This window comes from Saccoglossus kowalevskii, chromosome 14 (assembly GCF_978046115.1).
Source record: "Saccoglossus kowalevskii chromosome 14, keSacKowa6.1, whole genome shotgun sequence".
In the NCBI taxonomy this organism is placed as follows: Eukaryota; Metazoa; Hemichordata; class Enteropneusta; family Harrimaniidae; genus Saccoglossus; species Saccoglossus kowalevskii.
Genome location: NC_140654.1, coordinates 34,713,469 through 34,734,996, shown reverse-complemented (window position 1 = coordinate 34,734,996; position 21,528 = coordinate 34,713,469). Strand labels below are relative to the sequence as shown.

The 21,528-nt window shown below is 35.5% G+C and overlaps 2 protein-coding genes across 2 annotated transcripts in view; one reads left to right on the top strand and one right to left on the bottom strand.

Annotated features, from left to right (window-relative positions):
- The window catches only part of LOC102805880 (transmembrane 9 superfamily member 1-like), a 70,145-nt gene extending 55,239 nt beyond the window's left edge, over positions 1–14,906 (bottom strand). Inside the window, exon 1 of the mRNA XM_085508175.1 lies at positions 14,681–14,906. Coding sequence (XP_085364301.1) covers positions 14,681–14,779 — 99 coding nt within the window. The 5' untranslated portion in view covers positions 14,780–14,906. The remainder of the gene's footprint in view (positions 1–14,680) is intronic.
- Positions 14,907–15,500: 594 nt separating this feature from the next.
- Positions 15,501–21,528, top strand: part of LOC102803172 (uncharacterized) — a 39,046-nt gene continuing 33,018 nt past the window's right edge. The window contains exon 1 of the mRNA XM_085507605.1: positions 15,501–15,572. Within this exon, the coding sequence (XP_085363731.1) occupies positions 15,501–15,572 (72 nt within the window). The remainder of the gene's footprint in view (positions 15,573–21,528) is intronic.

Genomic DNA, 21,528 nt, shown 5'->3' with positions numbered 1-21,528 from the left:
GTCTCTGACCCCACACATATTGTGTAATATTTAATGTCTCTGACCCCACACATATTGTGTAATATTTAATGTCTCTGACCCCACACATATAGTGTAATATTTAATGTCTCTGACCCCACACATATTGTGTAATATTTAATGTCTCTGACCCCACACATATTGTGTAATATTTAATGTCTCTGACCCCACACATATTGTGTAATATTTAATGTCTCTGACCCCACACATATTGTGTAATATTTAATGTCTCTGACCCCACACATATTGTGTAATATTTAATGTCTCTGACCCCACACATATTGTGTAATATTTAATGTCTCTGACCCCACACATATAGTGTAATATTTAATGTCTCTGACCCCACACATATTGTGTAATATTTAATGTCTCTGACCCCACACATATAGTGTAATATTTTATGTCTCTGACCCCACACATAATGTGTAATATTTAATGTCTCTGACCCCACACATATAGTGTAATATTTAATGTCTCTGACCCCACACATATTGTGTAATATTTAATGTCTCTGACCCCACACATATAGTGTAATATTTAATGTCTCTGACCCCACACATATAGTGTAATATTAAATGTCTCTGACCCCACACATATAGTGTAATATTTAATGTCTCTGACCCCACACATATTGTGTAAAATTTAATGTGTCTGACCCCACACATATCGTGTAATGTTTAATGTCTCTGACCCCACACATATCGTGTAATGTTTAATGTCTCTGACCCCACACATATTGTGTAATATTTTATGTCTCTGACCCCACACATATTGTGTAATATTTTATGTCTCTGACCCCACACATATTGTGTAATATTTAATGTCTCTGACCCCACACATATAGCGTAATATTTTATGTCTCTGACCCCACACATATTGTGTAATATTTAATGTCTCTGACCCCACACATATTGTGTAATATTTAATGTCTCTGACCCCACACATATAGTGTAATATTTAATGTCTCTGACCCCACATATATTGTGTAATATTTAATGTCTCTGACCCCACACATATTGTGTAATATTTTATGTCTCTGACCCCACACATATTGTGTAATATTTAATGTCTCTGACCCCACACATATAGTGTAATATTTAATGTGTCTGACCCCACACATATCGTGTAATATTTAATGTGTCTGACCCACACATATTGTGTAATGTTTAATGTCTCTGACCCCACACATATTGTGTAATATTTTATGTCTCTAACCCCATACATATTGTGCAATATTTAATGTCTCTGACCCCACACATATAGCCTAATATTTAATGTCTCTGACCCCACACATATCGTGTAATATTTAATGTGTCTGACCCACACATATTGTGTAATGTTTAATGTCTCTGACCCCACACATATCGTGTAATATTTAATGTGTCTGACCCACACATATTGTGTAATGTTTAATGTCTCTGACCCAACACATATCGTGTAATATTTAATGTGTCTGACCCCACACATATCGTGTAATATTTAATGTCACTGACCTCACACATATCGTGTAATATTTTATGTCTCTGACCCCACACATATCGTGTAATATTTTATGTCTCTGACCCCACACATATTGTGTAAAATTTAATGTGTCTGACCCCACACATATCGTGTAATATTTAATGTCACTGACCCCACACATATCGTGTAATATTTTATGTCTCTTACCCCACACATATCGTGAAATATTTTATGTCTCTGACCTCACCCATGTTGTGTAATGTTTAATGTCTCTGACCCCAAACACATATTTGTCTAGAGATATTTTATATATTCCACCAGTGAAGAATTTAATCCAGATTGATGGATGCAGGATTATCTCAAAGTAACATCTGGTGAGGATTGTTGTGCAGTGCTTTTATTTAATATAATATGACCAACAAAAAAAGAAACAGCTGATACCCAAGATGGATTATAAGATATGAAAACAAGAGTCAAGCTACATCTGGGAGTACATGTATCACAGAAAATTGTACATGTGCAAAATAAATCCAAGGGTCTTTGAGGATGAGACACATGGTTATTGACCTTTGCATTTACTAACTGCATGTTCTATATTTTCCTGTTAGCAGTTCTATCATCATTTGTTGCCACAAACACAAATTGATACAGTAAAAAAGTTGCAGAGTAGTAAAAATGTGTTTTCGAGAGTGCGAATTTCTAGGACACAAATTAGAAGGGCAAGTTTTACCAAGAATTTCAAACATTCAATGATAGTGGCGGTCCAATGGAGCTTTGTAGAAAGTACCAATTCTGCCAAGAAAATAATGCTGTGAGTTATGGCCAAGATGACTTTCAAAAAATTAAGTACTCTTGTTTTCTCCCAAAAATATACAATGCAAGTTCGTTGTTAGAATAATTGAATTGCAATCAGTAATTCAGTAATTCCTAATTATGCAATTTAAAGATTCGTTGAACAGGCAAGCTTGTAATGACACAGGGTCAAGCATCTATCAATCAATCATGCATCGGTTCACTCATGGCATCCATACATGCATATGGTAGCAATAGAACAACCTGGTGACGAAGTCATTCAAGCTGTCAGTGGGATACTTTCTAATTCTACCCACTTTGACTGAGGAAATGCCAGTACTGTAAAATCTGTATTAGAAGCCGCAAGTTCTACTGAAATGGTACAATGCAACAGAGGGGATACTGCTTCTATTAGAGCACCTACACATATGAGAAATGATGAATTTTTGGTTCTCAATTGTTCAAAAGGAATGGGTGTGACTTCTATTAGAGATGTGGCTTCTAATACAGATTTTACGGTAGTAGGTGTATTTTAAGTCGTGAATAAAAAGATTGAAGTTAATGTTTTATTGAAATCATCACTGGTACATGTGTTGTGATCTCCCAGACATAGGAATCAGAGATGTAAGGTGATGCATACATTAATGGAAGTCATGTCATGTCATGTTTACAACACGTTTTTTTTTAAATCAACAATAATGTTATCCATTCTATGTTTTGCATAAAAAGTTGCGAACTAAAAGAAGAATACAAATTTTTTTTGAACATAGTGAATACAATACATTTACAATGTAATATATATTTTTTTAAATTGAATCAGATGTAAGAAAAAAACCTTTATCTGGTCCAGATTTAATAGAATTTTCTGTAAGGAAAGCTAGAGGACAACAGGAACAATCTAGGGAACTGTAATCTTGAATTGAATCGTTAAAACAACCACATGTACATATATCCAATATATGTATTTAGTTTAATAAACCTGATCAGTCCATGCATGTCAGATATATATATCCAGAACCGCATTCTTCAAAACAAAATGGCCAGCAGTCGGCCATTCTTAACTCGATCGGAAAAACAAACTGACGTGTAAAAAAGGCTGAATGTGTTCAATATATATGTACCAAGTTTATCATATAATCTCTAATTTGGATGACATTTTTTGAATACTTCAATCTTTCCTGATGGCTAAATTAGAGTCTAATATAGATTTTATGTAGTCATTGACGCCTACAATGTATTAAGAGTACGATGTTTATTATTTTTCAATGCTCAGTTTATTTTTCGAAAACAACTAATTTCTTGATTCATGCCATTTTCCCATCAAAATCTAAGTCATAAGATCACACTACCACAACAGTAAATCTCTTCCGTGTTGCATTCACCATGAAGTTGCTGAACTGTCATTAATATATTTAAATGAGCTATGGTACTTCGAAAACGTTGGCACCATCTATCATTTTGTAAAATCGTTAAATAAAAGTAGGTGCATCAGTGACCCATCATAAGTAAAGTCAATACAAATTAACTGAAATCAGCAAAGGACTGCCTGAAAAACTTCTGGTGTTTTTTCTGACAAAACTTGTCACCTGCCAATCTAGTCAACTATTGGCGATCCGTTCCGCTAGCAGTGTTCTCCCCAAAGCGTTTTAGCGTAGCGGGGCCGCTACTCCATTATTTATGCCGCTACTCTGAGAGATTGCCCGCTACTCTGTGGCATTTCCTGTTACTCTTTCTTTTAGCTTGTTAATACACGTGCGAATCTGTTAGTCAGCGTCATCAGCGTCCGGTACTGTGAGCCAAATCAGGTGTGAATGGAAACATGTCAGTGATTACGCAAAGACAATGGACTAATACAGCTTCGTACTTCGACAATAAACACTTTCGCCCTATTTAATTGGGGTAATAGCGAGTATTTTCTCAGTAGCATATTTGGCTGGAAGAAGCAACGATGTCAAACAGCAGAAATATTACGTTGTGGTTCCGCGTAGAACGCCCTGCTGGGCCCCTGGTTGCGAGCGATAAACCCACCAGCAACGCGGTCACCGGTACCCCTGTCGGCAGTGGTACTAAACGTGTCCAAGATGATGTTACAACGAAAAGTGCAAAAAAATAAACTCTAGATTTGATGCACAATGGACAACAAAATATACGTGGCTGAGAGAAACATCCGATGGCAAAGGTAAAAAAAGTATTTATTTGTAGCGTTTTACTTGGAAGCGAGTTTTGACCTAGTTTAGTAAATTTTTGTATGGCTTCATTTTTTGCCGATCGTCGAAACATTTTTTTGGAAACGACCTTCTTTCTGGAAGTTCAAAAATTGTTGGCTACGATTTATCAAAGTAACTAATACTAGTATTGTGTTTTGAAATAGTTGGGTAAAGTTTATCGTGGCAATTTTTAAGTTTAGCGACTTTTCAAAATGGCGGCAATTTGTTTATTTTTGTGTTGATCGTGACGATATTTTTTAAATACAAGTATTGATTCGCTCCTATTTCTTATCTTTTAGGAATGCTGTGACACATATGTGGAAAATTCAACTTAAAAACATCCAGAAATAGTTCTTTGGTATGGAATTCTATGCCATGTATAACTATTACGAAATATGCTATCGATAAACACGCACACTCGGAGATGCACAAGAAGGCCATGTCATTTAATAGAAGTGGGAAGCAAAGAAAATCACGGCGTTCTCAAAAGCTGCAGATCACTGGGCTTCCATGAAAGTCCGAAGAATCAACATTACATAGAAATCACACAGCAGCAGATTCATTTAATCTTCTACATAAATTTGTTAAAAAATAAAGACACATTTTCATCCATGCAAGCCTGTCATTATTGTTTTCTTTATCTTCAGACAAATGCTAATGATATGTAAATTATATGCAAATTAGCCGCCACTCTGATACATTTTTCTGGGGAGAACACTGGCTAGGATTGCCCTTATAATCACTTTTGTCGTTTTGTGTGTGTGTGTGTGTGTGTCTGTGTGTGTACATTTCCAGTGTTCCAGTGTTCACGTATTATTTCTTCTGTGATTTTTTTGGCTTGGCCGATTTCGTTCAAACTTGGCAGGTAGGTCACACCTTAACCCTAGTTATAAGGAAAAATCTGGAAAATTTTTTTGGCCCACCGTTGCCATAGCAACAGCCAAAAAACTGATTTTTGGATAGCTTCGCGCCAAATGTATCTCCTCCTACAAATTTGGGATAAAATACTTCAAACATAGCTCATTCTACTCAGCTTGAGTGTGGGCACAAAGTTACCATTTGAATTTTTGATATCTGTTTTCATTACCGAGAAATTTGACCCCAAAGTTGGGGTAACTTTTCACCAGCAACGGCTCGGCTGGTTTTGTTCATACTTCACAGGTAGGTCGTGCCGTCACTAATTGGAAAAAAATCCTGGCCCACCACTGCCATTGCAACATCCAATCAAAGAAAGCTTAGAAAGAACTCCCATGTGCTGAGAGTATTGGAGACACATTAAATATAATTCGAAATTACTTAGCTGAAAACTAATTATGCAAATCAGAAAATTAATATGACCAGATTTGAGTGTAAAACTAATGAGGTCTGCGCAATGTAACAGAAAATCTATGTCTCCAAGTTTAATTGAAATGTGATTAGAACCAAAAAATTATGAATTATTATGCTTATTAGGGAATTAATATGAACAGATTTTTACCCCAAACTAATTAGGTTTGTACATTGTCCTAGAGCATCTTTGTACTAAGTTTCATTGAAATGGAATAATTAGCACCGTGAAAACTCCAAAATTTCGACCCCTCTAAAAATTTGACCGCCTATTTATTTGCCGGGTTTCGGTGTTTTATTTACCTCCAAATTTTCGACTCCACTAAAAATTGCCGACTCATTCTTATTCGAAAATTGCGACCAGTTTTAGTTTTCCCCCAAACGAAAAAAAAACCGATGTGAGCGTTCAAACGGGACCTTCCTCAAAGGCATGAATCCGGGTTTCTGATTGACTGAGAGATTTTTATTTTATTGGTAACGAAAATATATTCTAAATAAACGAAGTTTCAAATAAAAACGAACACAAAAATCTCGGCATGCTGCGTTTCTGAATTGTTGATTATTACTGTACTCAGTAGTGATTATAATAATGTACACAAAATAAATTTGTTGAATGGTTATGAAATACAAATAAAAGTCAACTTAGTTTCATCGTAAGCGAATGATTCCGGTCTCGTATAAACGTTTGATGCTGTAGGATATCCGCCATGTTCTCTTAGGTCAAATAGGTCAAATCGCTAATTAACCAATCAAAAAGCTGGATGATGCGAAAACGGCATGATTTTTTTTAAATAAAAAAATTAGTTGTTTTTAAAAAATAAACTGGTCATCTGAAGAATAATTTAACATTGTTCACAGTGATAACAGCTCATTCTCGAAAGGAAGCTTACCCGCTCACGCTAGTCACGATAAAAATCATACACGTGTACTCTTGAATAGACAGACGTCAATGACTACGGTAAAACTTAGACTCTATTTTAGCCGGCAGGATTGATTGAAATGTCCGAAAAATGACGCCAAAATACACCTTAAAAGTCCCATTTTATTTTCTTAAATCCCATTATATTTTTTAATCCAAGGGCGAATTTACGGCAGAATTTGGTCCCTCAAATCACCGGTACGGTGCTCAAATAAGGGACACGTGAGCTTTGATTCTAACCGGATACATTGCACTGGGTCGGGGAGATCGTTTGCTAAACTTCCATGTATCTTTTGTCCAATGGGTACCTGTACTTCGAACATTCGCAAGTTTTCCTAGGTAGTGCGAGACAGCTTTGTCTTTTGACCTATTAGTTTTGTGCTGACCTCTTCTCCGCGTCTTGATGTTTTGTTTTGCTTGTCATAATACTCACTGATTGATGACTTTGTTTAGATTTTGAGTTACAACTCGGCCACGACCTTTGCTTTTACCGTGAAACATGAGGAAGTTTACGTCAATTGACGGACATTGCATTTTTTAAAAACTAATGAAGCACACTGTCTATCATCCCCATTTTTTTTTGCTGATTTCTATTCTGAAAAATTCGACCGTCCGAAAATGCACCTTAATTTTGACTCTAAAAACACGTCACATTTCTAACACAAATTATTTAAAACCAGTCGAAATTTTGGAGTTTTTACGGTACTTTAGATATCAGTGTGAAAGCTTAAAATTGGTTAATTATGCAAATTAGGTAATTAATATGTACAGATTTTAACCCACAATTATTCAGGTCTGTCTATTGTCCTACAGCATCCATGTACATTCATTGATATGTGATGTATAGTACCTGAGATATCAGTGTGAAAGTTGGTTAATTATGCAAATTAGGTGATTAATATGCACAAATATTTACCGGAAACTAATTGGGTCTGCATAATTCTAGATTCATTGAAATATGATGATTAGTACTTTAGATATCAGTAGAAAAGCTGAAAATTAATTATGCAAATTAGGTGATTAATATCCACAAATATTTATCGAAAACAATCAATCTCTGCATAGTCCTTGAGTATGTAAGTACCAAGTTTCATTGAAATGTAATGCTAACTACTTATATCAAATGCTGAAAATTAATTAATTATGCAAATTAGGTAATTAATATGTACTGATATTACCATAAAAACTATCAGGTCTGTGCAGTGTCGTATGACATCTATGTACCAAGTTTCATTGAAATGTGATGATTAGTACTTGAGATATCAGTGGAAAAACCGAAAATTGACTAATCATTATGCAAATTAGGTAATTAGTATCCACGGATTATTACCAAAAACTAATCAAAACCTAGCATTAGTTCAGAGCATCTATGTACCAAGTTTCATCAAAATCCAATGAGTGGTTGTTTAGATATCAGTGGAACAGTCATAGAACAGCTAAAAATTAGCTAATTATCATGCAAATTAGGTAATTAATATGCACGAATTTTTACCAAAAATTAATCAAATCTGCGCATATGTTCAGAGCATCTATGTACCAAGTTTCATCAAAATCCAATGAGTGGTTCTTTAGATATCAGTGGAACAGTCATAGAACAGCTAAAAATTAGCTAATTATCATGCAAATTAGGTAATTAACGAGCATGGATTTTTACCAAAACCTAATCAAATCTGCGCATTGGCCCAGAGCATCTATGCACCAAGTTTCATCAAAAACCGATGTATGGTTCTTGAGATAGCAGTGGAACAGTCGGACACACATACACACACACATACACACATACAGACATACACACATACACACATACACACATACACACATACAGACACACTAACTGCAAAGACTCCCATTTTGTGCTTCGCACATGGGAGTCAAAAACTGATTTTTGAATACTTTCGCCCCAAATGTATTACCTCCTACCAGTTTTGTACACAGTCAGCTGGCATCGGTGTCGCTGGGTGTATATGATAAAGGGAAGTTGTGCAACCAAATTTGCCGAGTTCGCAGTTTTTCGCCAATAAAAAAATAACTAAGGCAACAACTCGCGGTTTTTCAGCATTTTTGTAATAAAGACATTATTCTCTATCAATAATCCGCCCAAAACAGGAACATTTCTACTAATTCTTGTGTTTTTTAGACGTTTTTCGAAAAACCTGCTATTAGGCTGCAAAAGTAGAACATTCCGGAGGGGGCGAAAGGGAAGAGCCAAATTTAACGCGTAAAAATAGAACACGTATTTTGACCTCTATGCGGTCGTTGCCAAAGAGCCCTGCGTCCATCGCCTGGCAATGCTCTTCTGTTTCACCAGTTGCGTTTTTTGACTAAAATTTGGGCAGTACTGTCAGTCACGAAAATTGATGAATAAATTAATACACATAAAATATGAATCACGGGCTAATTCAATGGTCACCGAACACTCCACTACTAAACAATCTGTGGCAAGATAGTAGCGTACTGTATATTTGACCCAGATTTGACAAGCGTGGTACAGTTTTTTGCGCGTGTCCGTAATAACGCGCACAAAGGATTGTGGGACAGAGTCCTTTATTTGCTGGCATTCTTGACTTTTGACTGCAGTTCTTTTTTTATATTTTAGAGTAAATGCTTCTGATATGCTCTTAGGTTGCTTAATATCCGTCTGAAGTTCTGGACTGTGGTCATATTTTTCGATTAGGAGTCGTATATTTAAATTACTCACTGTGACTAGTGTTTTGCATTATGAAGTATATTGTTATGAAGGTCAACACACTGCAATTTAGGTAAATATTTACCATTTCGTTATTTCATTATTTCGCTTTCCAGCATTTCCGGGAAACGCTTCATTCTAAAAAATGCTATCGCAAAACGGTTGGAAATAATAAATGTAACAGCAGAATACGTCCTAGCACAGTCACTCTACTAGGAGAGAGTAACTGTGGTCCTAGTACTAAACTAAGTGACTTCTAAAGACTGAATGGTGTTTGCGAACTTCGTATTAGTTATAAACCGATGTCAGCTTCAGGTTTATGTCACCATGGAAACAGCCAAAAAACATGTTGCTTGTTTTTGAGCGGAGCGGATCGCCAACCAGCCTACCGGCTTGTTCAATTATGACTTGTGAAGTTGTACTAACTTCGTAGGTAAAACATAGTACCAGTTACTAGTTACATCTAACATGAACTAAAATATGATTTTTAGTGGTCAACAGAATAAAAAACAAATCTAGTTGATTGGTAAACCATTACAGTTAAAATCTAATAATTGCATCTGTAGTTCAACTAACAGTGTTTATGACAAAAATTAAATAAAAACATGTTTTTTTATCTCTTACCCTGTGCTAAGGTGGTATGCCAAATTACAACTATTGTGTTTAGAGAGAGGGTGTTGACCCTGGACAAATTTGCCATTTATGCACAAAGTTTAACCAGTTGACATTTATTGTATTTGTAATGTTGTCAAAACGAACAGATCATCCATATTTACCTAGGGAGTCAAATGCTCATGGTCATACGAATGGCACCCTAGCAGCAGGTAAATATTACCAAAATGACAGATGAGAGAGAGATGAGATAGAGAGAGAGAGAGAGAGATGAAGAGAGAGATGGAGAGAGAGAGAGAGATGAGAGAGAGAGAGAGAGAGAGAGAGAGATGAAGAGAGAGATGAAGAGAGAGATGAAGAGAGAGATGAAGAGAGAGATGAAGAGAGAGATGAAGAGAGAGATGAAGAGAGAGATGGAGAGAGAGATGGAGAGAGAGATGGAGAGAGAGAGATGGAGAGAGAGATGGAGGGAGAGATGGAGGGAAAGAGAGAGATAGAGAGAGAGAGAGAGAGATAGAGAGAGAGAGAGAGAGAGAGAGAGAGAGAGTTTTAATTTTCCAAATAACAGTGTCCATTGAGACTTTCGTGAATGAGATATGATCAAGCAAACTATTCTTCAACATGAGTGACGACCGTGAAAAGTTTAAATACTTTCCCCACCCTCAGTTTACCTTTCGAAAATTGCGAATCAACGGCTTTAAGGGAAAAATCACCGTTTTTTGTCGAAATCAGATCACGTTTTAACATCCCGGTAATTCACTTTCGCATTGTGTTGAAAAAATTACTTCGTCAATAATCGGAAAACTTCGTCTGTTCGACATAGCATTTTGATTGGTTAACGAAAGATGTGACCTGTTAGATCAAACGAAGTTGTTCAGGTCAAGTAATGATGCAAAACACCATGGCGGAAATTTCTTTGTATCGAGAGTTTGCGTACGATCGAAAACATTCCACAATGAAGATAATGATAATGATCTTGCCTTTGACTGTTTTCCCACAGACCTCACCCATTTTTGCACCATAAATTCAGATGGTATGTAAATCGTATTGTAATAAAATGTTTGTATTTTTATGAACATGTTTGTTTCTTCATTGTAAAAAGTGTTGTGGAAATCAAAAAGACGTAATATGTGAATGAAAAATGTAATTTGGATAATTTTTCGTGGTTGGGAAGATGGTTACAATTTTAAACCCCTCCAAATTATCTTTTCTGAGGTGGTCCTAGAGTATAAGCCAACCCCCTAATTTTTCAAATTTTACATGTTCAGGCCCCTGAGCTTGTACTCGGGGAAGTACGGTAGTTAATGTACATACATGTACTCGACTAAAATAAATGAATGATACCAGTACCAGTAATAACAAAATGCTATATAATGTTATATTATATATGCAAGTTCAATTTGGGTTTGAAGGATAAATATCACAATCTTAAACAAAATCTCTCTAATAAATTAACCACATATTGTACATCAAATGTGGTGCTAGCCGGAGATTAAATAATGCAGTGTATAGCAAAGTCAATATCATGATAGAACTACAATATCATAATAGAACACTTTAGCCTCTTCACTACCAGACTTTCTGAACTTTTTTCTTATATTCTTCAATACTTAATGAACCTTAATTTTGGAGCCTACAGACAAAATTTTAGTCAATTTTTAGTTTTTACTCAAAAAAAGTGGCTATTTAAAGTGCCCATGAAATGGCTGCTATTTTCACGCCTAAAGTTATCCATTGATACATAAATATTATTAATTTCTTTGTTTCTAAGCATGAATTATTTTTTAAAGTGAAAAAATGCATTTTAAACTCAATCTACGGCAACTTTATTTTTGTGTTTTTTAAAACGAGGCTCCTCATTAGCTTCTTATTTGCATACAGAAATTCCCCTTGTGATGTCAGCTTGCATTGCAGATACGTGTAAATAAGGCAAATTTCTTCAGCAGTTTTCTAGTCTTTGACTAAATTTTCACTTATGTACTTGTTCGTCGAAGAGAAATGGACCATAATGAACACATAGTATCAATTTTTGTTGCATGGGGTTGAGTTAGATGCGAAATATGTCCGTTCTGGTGTAGCTGGTCACCGTGATCGTCAGCGGCACACATCTGTACACAGTCGCTGGACAAAATAGAATTTGATGTCGGAATTATCTCGTTATTTAGCAGGTTACTAGGCACGTCACTACACTGTTTTATTTCATCGATCGTCTGGGTAAAACTTCCAAAATTAAAATAAAAGAGAACATTTTTTGACATTCTAAACATTAGACTATAGTGATCACTATAAAATAATTAAAAAAAAAACGACAAATCACAGTTACTAAATAAATGACAGCCGCATGGAAATGAATTGAAATTTTGTTGAAATAGGTGAACGCGTCGGGTCACGACGAAGGCAAGTGCGTTAAAAGCGGCGTTTAATTGGATAACCAAAATAATCGTGATCGACACGCATACAGATAAATTCAGAGTGGATTCGAGTTAGCGTGATCCATGGCGTGATTGTCATAATTATAACATCATATTAAAACTTTATTTGGTGGAAACACATTGACCAAGCCCGGATTCTTATTTTATAAATTATTACGCAGATCAAGCTGCAAGCATGAAGGAAAAAAAGAACAGAGGTGTGAATTCGACATTCAACACCAATCACCAAACAATTCAGAAACCTTTAATTAGCAGTGTGTAAGGGCTATATAATTTCCCGTTTCGTTTTCGTGTCACTGTCAAAATTATTGCTACCTTTTACTTAACAGGGACGAAATGGTCTCTATAAAACAATAATCACGATCGCAAAAAAGTCAACTCATTTGAAACACTTGCCGGACGTCTCTCTCTCTTCTGAAATCCGCCTCGGTGATCATAGTCTGGAATCTAAGTGTTGCGCCAGGTTTATGTTGTCGGCGTTTCTCTTTAAACCTAGTTGAACGAGGACAGTTTTTCCAAAAAAATGGAATCTGAGGTTAAGTGGCTTTCGTCCACTGATGTCACGCCTTCGGATCGATTAGAAACGTGTGAATCCTTACACTATGACTATACGTTTCACTGCAACTGCCCACAACACAACATCTAAAAACTGTCTCTCAAAAAAAGAAAATAGACAAAAAAAAAACGAAAAAAAAAAAAACGCCGACTGAAAAATGTATATCGTTTAAAAGTATACTGAATGACCAGTGTTATTACGGCTCAGGGGTATGACTTCCTCTCACATTTTGGCATTTGGTGGCGCACTTTCGGCGAGAGTCGGAAATCCGGAAACAGTCGACCGTTTCAGGATAGGTGGGCGTGGCTACAACACGAGAAATATCCGAAATTTACTTGGATACGAGTAATCATTTTCAGCAAAAAAATCAATAACTGCCCATTTCCGTGGGAGACAGATCTAAAATGGGAAACGTGAGGGTGGGGCATTACACAGGCACTTTAAACAGGACTATTTTGTGAATTTGTGAATTTGTGATGAAAAGAGGGAACTGGTGGTAAAAAGGTTAAAGTTGTTTCCCTAAAAAATAGCAAAATATAAATAGCATTAGATGATGGTACAAATGTACAGTCACAGTAATTCTGTCAGTTTGTCTCACAATTTATTCACTGATTTCTGCCAGATTATGAGAATGAGAATTAGTAGTAATTGCAATTGTCAGTTATGAAAATGGTGTAGTGACTTTTACTTGCTCATGCAACAATTTGTATACCTGAGGCAATGATGAGCAGTTCATTTGCTTTAAGCATTCGGAATATGGTAAATCTTTGAAATCAGTAATCAGTTTGGTTGCTCTGCGCAGGACAAATACAAGATTATGAACCCTAATTTTGTCAGTCCCATGTACTTTTTACATTATGTTTCTGTAGACAAGGTCTGACCAAACCTTTGGACAGTACAATTGTAGCAATGACTCCTTGTCAAGGTATCAAAAGGTACATTGGATGATGCCTTAGGGACTGTAGCTGATACATGACTACTACATAGAACACCAAATACCACTGTTTTCTGAGTTAACAACTCTTGGTTTAAACTGAAATTGGTTTTCCAATGTTAAGAGTGTGAGAGGTTTGAGAAATCGTGAAAATTGGAAAGAAAAAATAGATGTGTACAGGTACACGTAGCACACAGTGAACAACGGTATTGGGAGTACCTCAGACATAGCAACTCATTAAGAATTAACACCATACGAGACAGGCCTGTACTCTACCTCCTAGGGTGAATTTGACATTAAGGGAATCACATTAAGTTAATTTACTATGTTCAGCTGGCAAACTGAAGCCATGCACTCGAGACAAGTTGAATATTAGAGTTTGAATTACAAATAATGCAACAAAACAAACATCAAAGGGCAGTCATAGTAGCTATACTGGATATCAACTATAGTTATACCATTCAATACTCCACCGTTCTAGCAAGTTGCATATTAGGAGAGCAATTCGACTATTTTCTTTGTTATAATTCAACGATAAACCCATTTTTACATTGCTTGCGGCTGTATGTAACATCTGTGGTCATCAGTTCCAACGTGTCACTAGCTAGTCAAACACGGTTAAACTGGGTGTAAACCCACATAAACAGAATTTTCTTTGGCCCGTCCATGTTATATTTCAAAACATACTTTACAAGCAAAATGTAGAATATATAAATGATGCGTTGAATGAAACTTACCGGATCACCATCTTTGTATTGTTCTGCTGTAACGAAATTTGTGATTGCAGAGAGCAGCAAAACGTAACACACAGTCGCCATCTTGGGTGGAAATCTCATGCAGTTCTCAATCAATTACAAAGTCTCGCGTACCACGTGAACTCGCATCAGCTGCGATTTGGATAATCCTGGGACAAAATCTCACAATTTAAACACGACAAAAAAAGAACTATTCTAATTTTACAGTTCTTGTGAATCAACGGCTTTCAATGATTGCTTGAAATTGTTGAAAGACCGCAAAATGGCTAGTTTTGTTTGTTTAAGCCGTTGTTTTCCCAAGGCTTCGCGCACTACTGATCCGATATTTATACGATCATTAATCCTACGCCGCAGCACTGGCTTATCCAACAAAATCAATCCGCACTACTTTAAAGAAAAACATAAAACACATTCTGCAATTTTTACATAGATATGTGCAATTCCGCAAGTCTGTGCCACTTTTGACTACGTTTTTCCTACTTTACATTCATAATTCGCGGCTTTTAACCACACCTGTAGTCGTTTTAGGGGGATTTTATTTGTGGTGTGGCAGCGTGTAACAATATGGATTAGCTTGGTGTAGTGCTACTCTTTAATCCAGCATACCCAAGCAGGCGCTATTCGCTACTGTCGTCCGTAATCGTCAAATTTCTACAAAATCTAGCCTAAACTCGGCAAACGTGACCCAAGATTGCTGGACTGCACATTTTAAACTGCTTCCGTTGGATAAGCCGCCAGGAATTCCGTGAATATTGACACCGAATTTGAGCTAAATGGTGAAATGAAAAACGCCTAGTTTAATATGGAGGCGACTGAGTCGAAGATCGTTGCTCGGCCGGCTGCAACAACTCCAACTCCGTCAACAGAACGTAAGGTTGGTATGTTCAACACTTGTAATAATTTTATTAGGAATTGACATTGTTTTATTGAAATGTAGGTAAATATGTGAATGTCAATTGTCAGGTAACATCCGCCCTGTCTGTGAGATCACAGATTACAATATAATGACATTAATTTACATAATGACATTGCATAGTCTTTTTTCAAGTGTCAAAACTAGTATGATAAGTATTTAATGCTCTATATTCTTAAACAAGTTTTTGTTACTGTGTATTTTAACAGTTGCTATTTCCACACCTACCGTAGAAGGAGAAAATATTACGTTGTCTATCTCTGTACCCAAAATTTATTTATTTATTTATTTATTTATTAACACACAACATCCCCCGGAGGGGATGAAAAGGGTTACAAATCAGATATTAGTAAAAGAAAAATAACCACATAAAAAGTAAAGGAACAAAAAGGCATAAAAAAAAAAAAAAAAGATAATAATTTGAATACAAGGAATGTGTTACTGGCTTAGTTTATGTAGGTGCTGCTGTCTTGTATTAAAACAGTTTTTTAAATATTGCGCTAAAGGAATTGACATTATCTCGTTACTTAGTAATGATATGAATTTATTTTCATTACTAAATTTGTCAAAATTTGGTATACGTTTATTAGCTACAATGTAAAGTTTTAATCTTATTTCATTGTAATGAGGACAATTTGTGACAAAATGTTGTTCATCTTCAACATGGTCATTGTCGCACATATTGCAGACTCTGTCTTTAAAATCCAATCCTGTATGCCGGCCTGTTTCAATTTTCAGACAGTGGTTGCCAAGTCTAAATTTTGTTAAGGATTTGCGAAGTTCACTGTTTTTCATAATTGTTAAGTAGTTTTCTTGTTCTATTTTGGTTTTAAAAAGTTTGTAGGTTCTTAGTTAATTTAAGCAGCTTTCTGTGAAAAAGCTCAATATTGATATTTCTTAGTTAATAGTAATTTCTTTTTTCAAACTTCTATTTGCTTAGTTGGTAAAATGTCAGAATTGAATTTTTACAAAATTATCTAAATATGAGGCATAAGTGTTTAGCTATCAGAGGTTCAAGGAATTAATTTATCATTTTTTTTTGGATAAAATTATTATTGCATTGTTAATGTTCAAATTAAGACGTCCCCATCCCAGCTGTAAGATTATATGGAAAACCATCCCACTCATTCTCTTATACCATGGTGGCCTTTGCATTCCCTGAACAATTCAAACTCATTTAAATGTCACTTCAAAACTTTAATTACAGGTAAATATTTTTTTTTACTAATATCCCATAAGTTTTTTTTTATTTTGGTGGGCACAACTTTGAATGTTTTTTTATAAAAAAAGTCCACCAAAAATGCAACATTTGTTGATCAATTTTATTCACTATAACTGATAAGTTAATTAATCCCTGGTTCTAAAATAGCAGTGTTTACTAGCTATCTGTGAACTGTATTTATTTGTTGTGCTCAATATTGTAAATTTAAGGAAAAATTGTCATAAATATAAATGACAAGCATTTTTAAGAATTATTTTAAATTATATATAAATGAGGTCAAACTTGTAATATACATATGCTGTGTCTATAAAATAAAATACTGGCAATACTATTCACAAATATTATAATTATTTATATTCTATATATTAACAAACAAGATTGTCTAAAGAAAAAATCATGTGAAAATTTAAGCAGCTTTCTGTGAAAAAGCTCAATATTGATATTTGATACAAATGTAATATTTTGTTTGTGGATGGTGGAGATATTTCACATTTTGGTTGTTGCCATCTGTGTTTGGTGACACCTGTGCTAGGCTTTATCATTCTAATAGCCATCTAAGTCATGAAAAGCTATTCAAATCCTTAATGAGCTTTCAAATTTATGATGTGTGAATTTAAAAAAAAATGTCAAAAAATGGTGTAACTGGGATAGTGGTGAGGGGACAGGTGTAATTCTGTGTGTAATGGTTTGACTGGGACAGTGGAGAGAACAGGTGTAATTCTGTGTGTAATGGTTTGACTGGGACAGTGGAGGGACAGGTGTAATTCTGTGTGTGATGGTGGGACCGGGACAGTGGAGAGGACAGGTGTAATTCTGTGTGTGATGGTATGACTGGGACTGGCTCTATTCAATATCTCGCCAAATCCCTCACCAATATGATATCATACCAATATGAAAGTCATTGTTCGCACCTTACTTGGCTAGGTATATATATACTGTATATATATATATATCTATAAATCTTGACATTTATATTTAGAATGATATGATGTGTATTGTCTGTCATGTTTAGTCAAATAATAGATTGATGAATAAGGGCATGATATTAGCCGAGTGGGTACCAAGTGAGTCAGACTATAACTACGAGTGGGTACCAAGTGGGTCTGACTAACTACGAGTGGGTACCAAGTCAGTTCGACTAACTACGAGTGGGTACCAAGTGGGTCTGACTAACTACGAGTGGGTACCAAGTGGGTCCGACTAACTACGAGTGGGTACCAAGTGGGTCCGACTAACTACGAGTGGGTACCAAGTGGGTCTGACTAACTACGAGTGGGTACCAAGTGGGTCTGACTAACTACGAGTGGGTACCAAGTGGGTCCGACTAACTACGAGTGGGTACCAAGTGGGTCTGACTAACTACGAGTGGGTACCAAGTGGGTCTGACTAACTACGAGTGGGTACCAAGTGGGTCTGACTAACATGAACACAACTGCTGTACTCCCTCTGCAAACATGAATGATTAAAATATTTCGGCATGTGCCCAGATCTCGTAACATGAACATAGCTTATAAGTTGTAAAATTGGTATAATTTGATCAGGTGGCACTATTTTGTTGAAAGGTCAGGTCAATCTTAAGTTCATTGTTACCATATATGGATGCAATAAATGACCTGGTGTATGAATTCATGTTTTCTACCCCAACCCCCAACCAAGACATAATTTTCTGTTCAAGGCTAGGCTCACCATATCAATAAAACTTAACTTAACTTGACCTTGACCTTGTATCATTTTTTTTTTTGAAACAAGAGTACAGTATTTTTATTAATGTGTGTCTAGGATGTGACTTAAGCTACGTTCTCAAACGTCTAAAAAACGCCGGTCTTAACACTGTTTTTTTTTGTTGTGCAAATATTAGATAATCTGCTGAATTGTGTGCTTGCATTCTCACTTAATAAAAACACTGGAGTTTTTGGATCTCTACCGCTTCTGTTGTTGTGCTCAGTCACTTGTCTGTACTTTATACATAAAGTTTTGATCTTCCGTTGACATTGTAATGACGGTCCCGTCCATTCCCTTTTCAGTCGCTTTCTCTGCAATCACAGCATATACTCTAGCATCCATAGACGTTCCGTCCATCATTCTTTGAATATTTGATTCTTTCCATACAGTATCAGTAATCTTGTTTCTTCGTCTGACCAGTTCGACAATCAACCTGTAACCTCTGACGCCATCTTGTATTACACAAGCATAAATAAGTCGGCGATAGAGGGCGTTTGGCCGTCATATTGTGTTAACATAGCACATTATGTTGTGCAAGAGTTTGTGTGACAACGGCATTTGGGATCGTGTCCACCCCTTTTACGACGGTGTCAAAAACGCCAACGCCACAACAGCGTATTCTGTTCACACGCACATTTTAACAACATTCTCAAATAAAAGGCGTTGTGACATTGGCTTATTTCGTCCAGTGAGAACACCACTTTAGTTTAGATGTCTCATTGTTATTTTTTAGTAGATTTGCATAATGTTGGCAAAGCTCCATTGTACCATCGGCATGACACTGACACCATGTGATTGAATATTTTTGTTGTACCTACCGATGCTAGGTCAAATCATGGTAAACGTTGTTCATCCAAAAAAATAAAGTACTATTTATTGACTTCCCCAAAACATATTCTTTTAATTTCTATTTTAATGCTATTATTTCACACTCTTGAAAAAAAACAATTACTTTTACATGTTCTTTATAGTGAGTTGATTGAGTTTCATTGTACCATATTGTACCATTGTTTTTCCTGAAAGTAAAATATTGGTTATGATAGAATAGTTAACAACAATCAGAAAATGTTAAAAAAATTGGCAGATGAGCTGTCACTTTTTTTTGGTAATTTTCTCAGACATGTTTTGATTTGGTTTTTGACTGAAGTGCTCCATTTAATAATCATAATTCAGTGCTTGACCAATTTAGTATGATTTGGTATGATGATTTAATCTGCAGGGTTGTTGACGTACACCTAGTTTTTTCATGTTCTGATTCAAAATGTCCAACTGGAGGCAATTTTCAGTGCTCTTTGAAATCTGTACATACTATTTCATACATGCTTATAAGAACATTTCAAACTTTGTACTTATATAATTAAACAAATGCAGTCAGAGTGTTACCAATTAAAGATTCTTACTTGCTGGCAACATTGTGGTTTTTAAAATACATTACAACAGATTTGAACATGTGTGATTGTTGTGCATCTGTAGAAATGTTTGTTATCTCATCAATATGGAGCTACATGGAGTACTGTAAATACATTAATTTTCACTGGCTTTTAATTTAGCTATTTTTACTGATAAGTGAAAATATGCTAAATTAAATTCATGTGAATATGTGAATTACCCAGTGTAAAACTCATTGTTTCCCTGCCAAATTTATGAAATTAAAACAAAATATCAAAATAGTGAAATTAAATGTCAGTGAAAATAAATGATTTTACAGTATTTCATTGTTGTAAGATAGTCTTATATTCTGAGTGCCCCCCTCAACAACAACTTAAGGCTGGCTCAGAAACCTCTCCTCGGAAACATGTCTGGTTTGAGTTTGAGTTGTCCTTCCCTTAGATGGATTGCCTGCCATGGGTCTTGAGTCCTATCTACCTGATTACATAGATTTAACAATATATAATGTGTTACTATACTAAAAATATAATTATGTAATCAGTTATTGGCAATGTATTATGATTACATAATAATAATAATAATAATAACCATATTTGATTGAAGTGCTAATGCTAAGTAATGTAAAACCACAATTTAGAATCATATACTTAGTTTGAATGAAATAATGCAAACAATCACTCGACAGAATAACAAGTTTTATCCTATTCCTAAAAATGGCAGTAAATTGGATCCTCTAAGTATGTTTAGAAAATCAAATCAGTCAATGCAAGAAATGAAGACTTATATAGAAGCGATAAATAACAAAATGGCCACCAGTCAGCCATATTTGTTTTAATCACATAAAATGACCTATAACTTAATAAAATAAGCATGATCACAAGTATGATTGATTGAAATCGCTTCTGTCATTTCTGAGAAGCAAGGCTGGATACATGAAAATAGTTCAACGCTTTTACATCATATTACTCCATATTGAATCTAACAACAAGAAAATCTCTTGGTATACTTACATATTGGTGAAACAGTGATTGCATTCTAGAGATACTGGCTAATATAGACACAATAAGAAACTAAAAGATTACATGTATGTGAATTTGTAACCTGTAATCTGTATGTACCGGTAATCGAGGCATGTAAATATGTTGAAATGGACATAGTGCGAGTGGTTAGTGCTAGTAGCACTAATCCGAAAAACTACTAGATCTAGTGCTAAAATGGCACTAGATCTAGTGCTAAAACGGCACTAGATCTAGTGCTAAAATGTACATAGTGCGAGTGGCATTGATATCGCGTTGTCAGCGACGTCAAGGCATCCAGTAATTCTCTGAAAATAAATTAAAATTTACGTAAAATTGTTGTATCTTTCATTCATTGGAAATGTGCTACAGTGGAAAAATTGAGAATGTCATTGCCCACGTTTGTCATAACAGACCTTTGGAACAACGCGATCGGCCAGGGAAACTAGCTGAAACAGTAAAAGTGCAGGTCGAACTTCGCAATTTTTACAAATTGTAAATAGATATACTGTATGAAATGGTATTGTGGGGAAGTTTGTGTTTTCAACTATGGCGAATGGAAACTTTA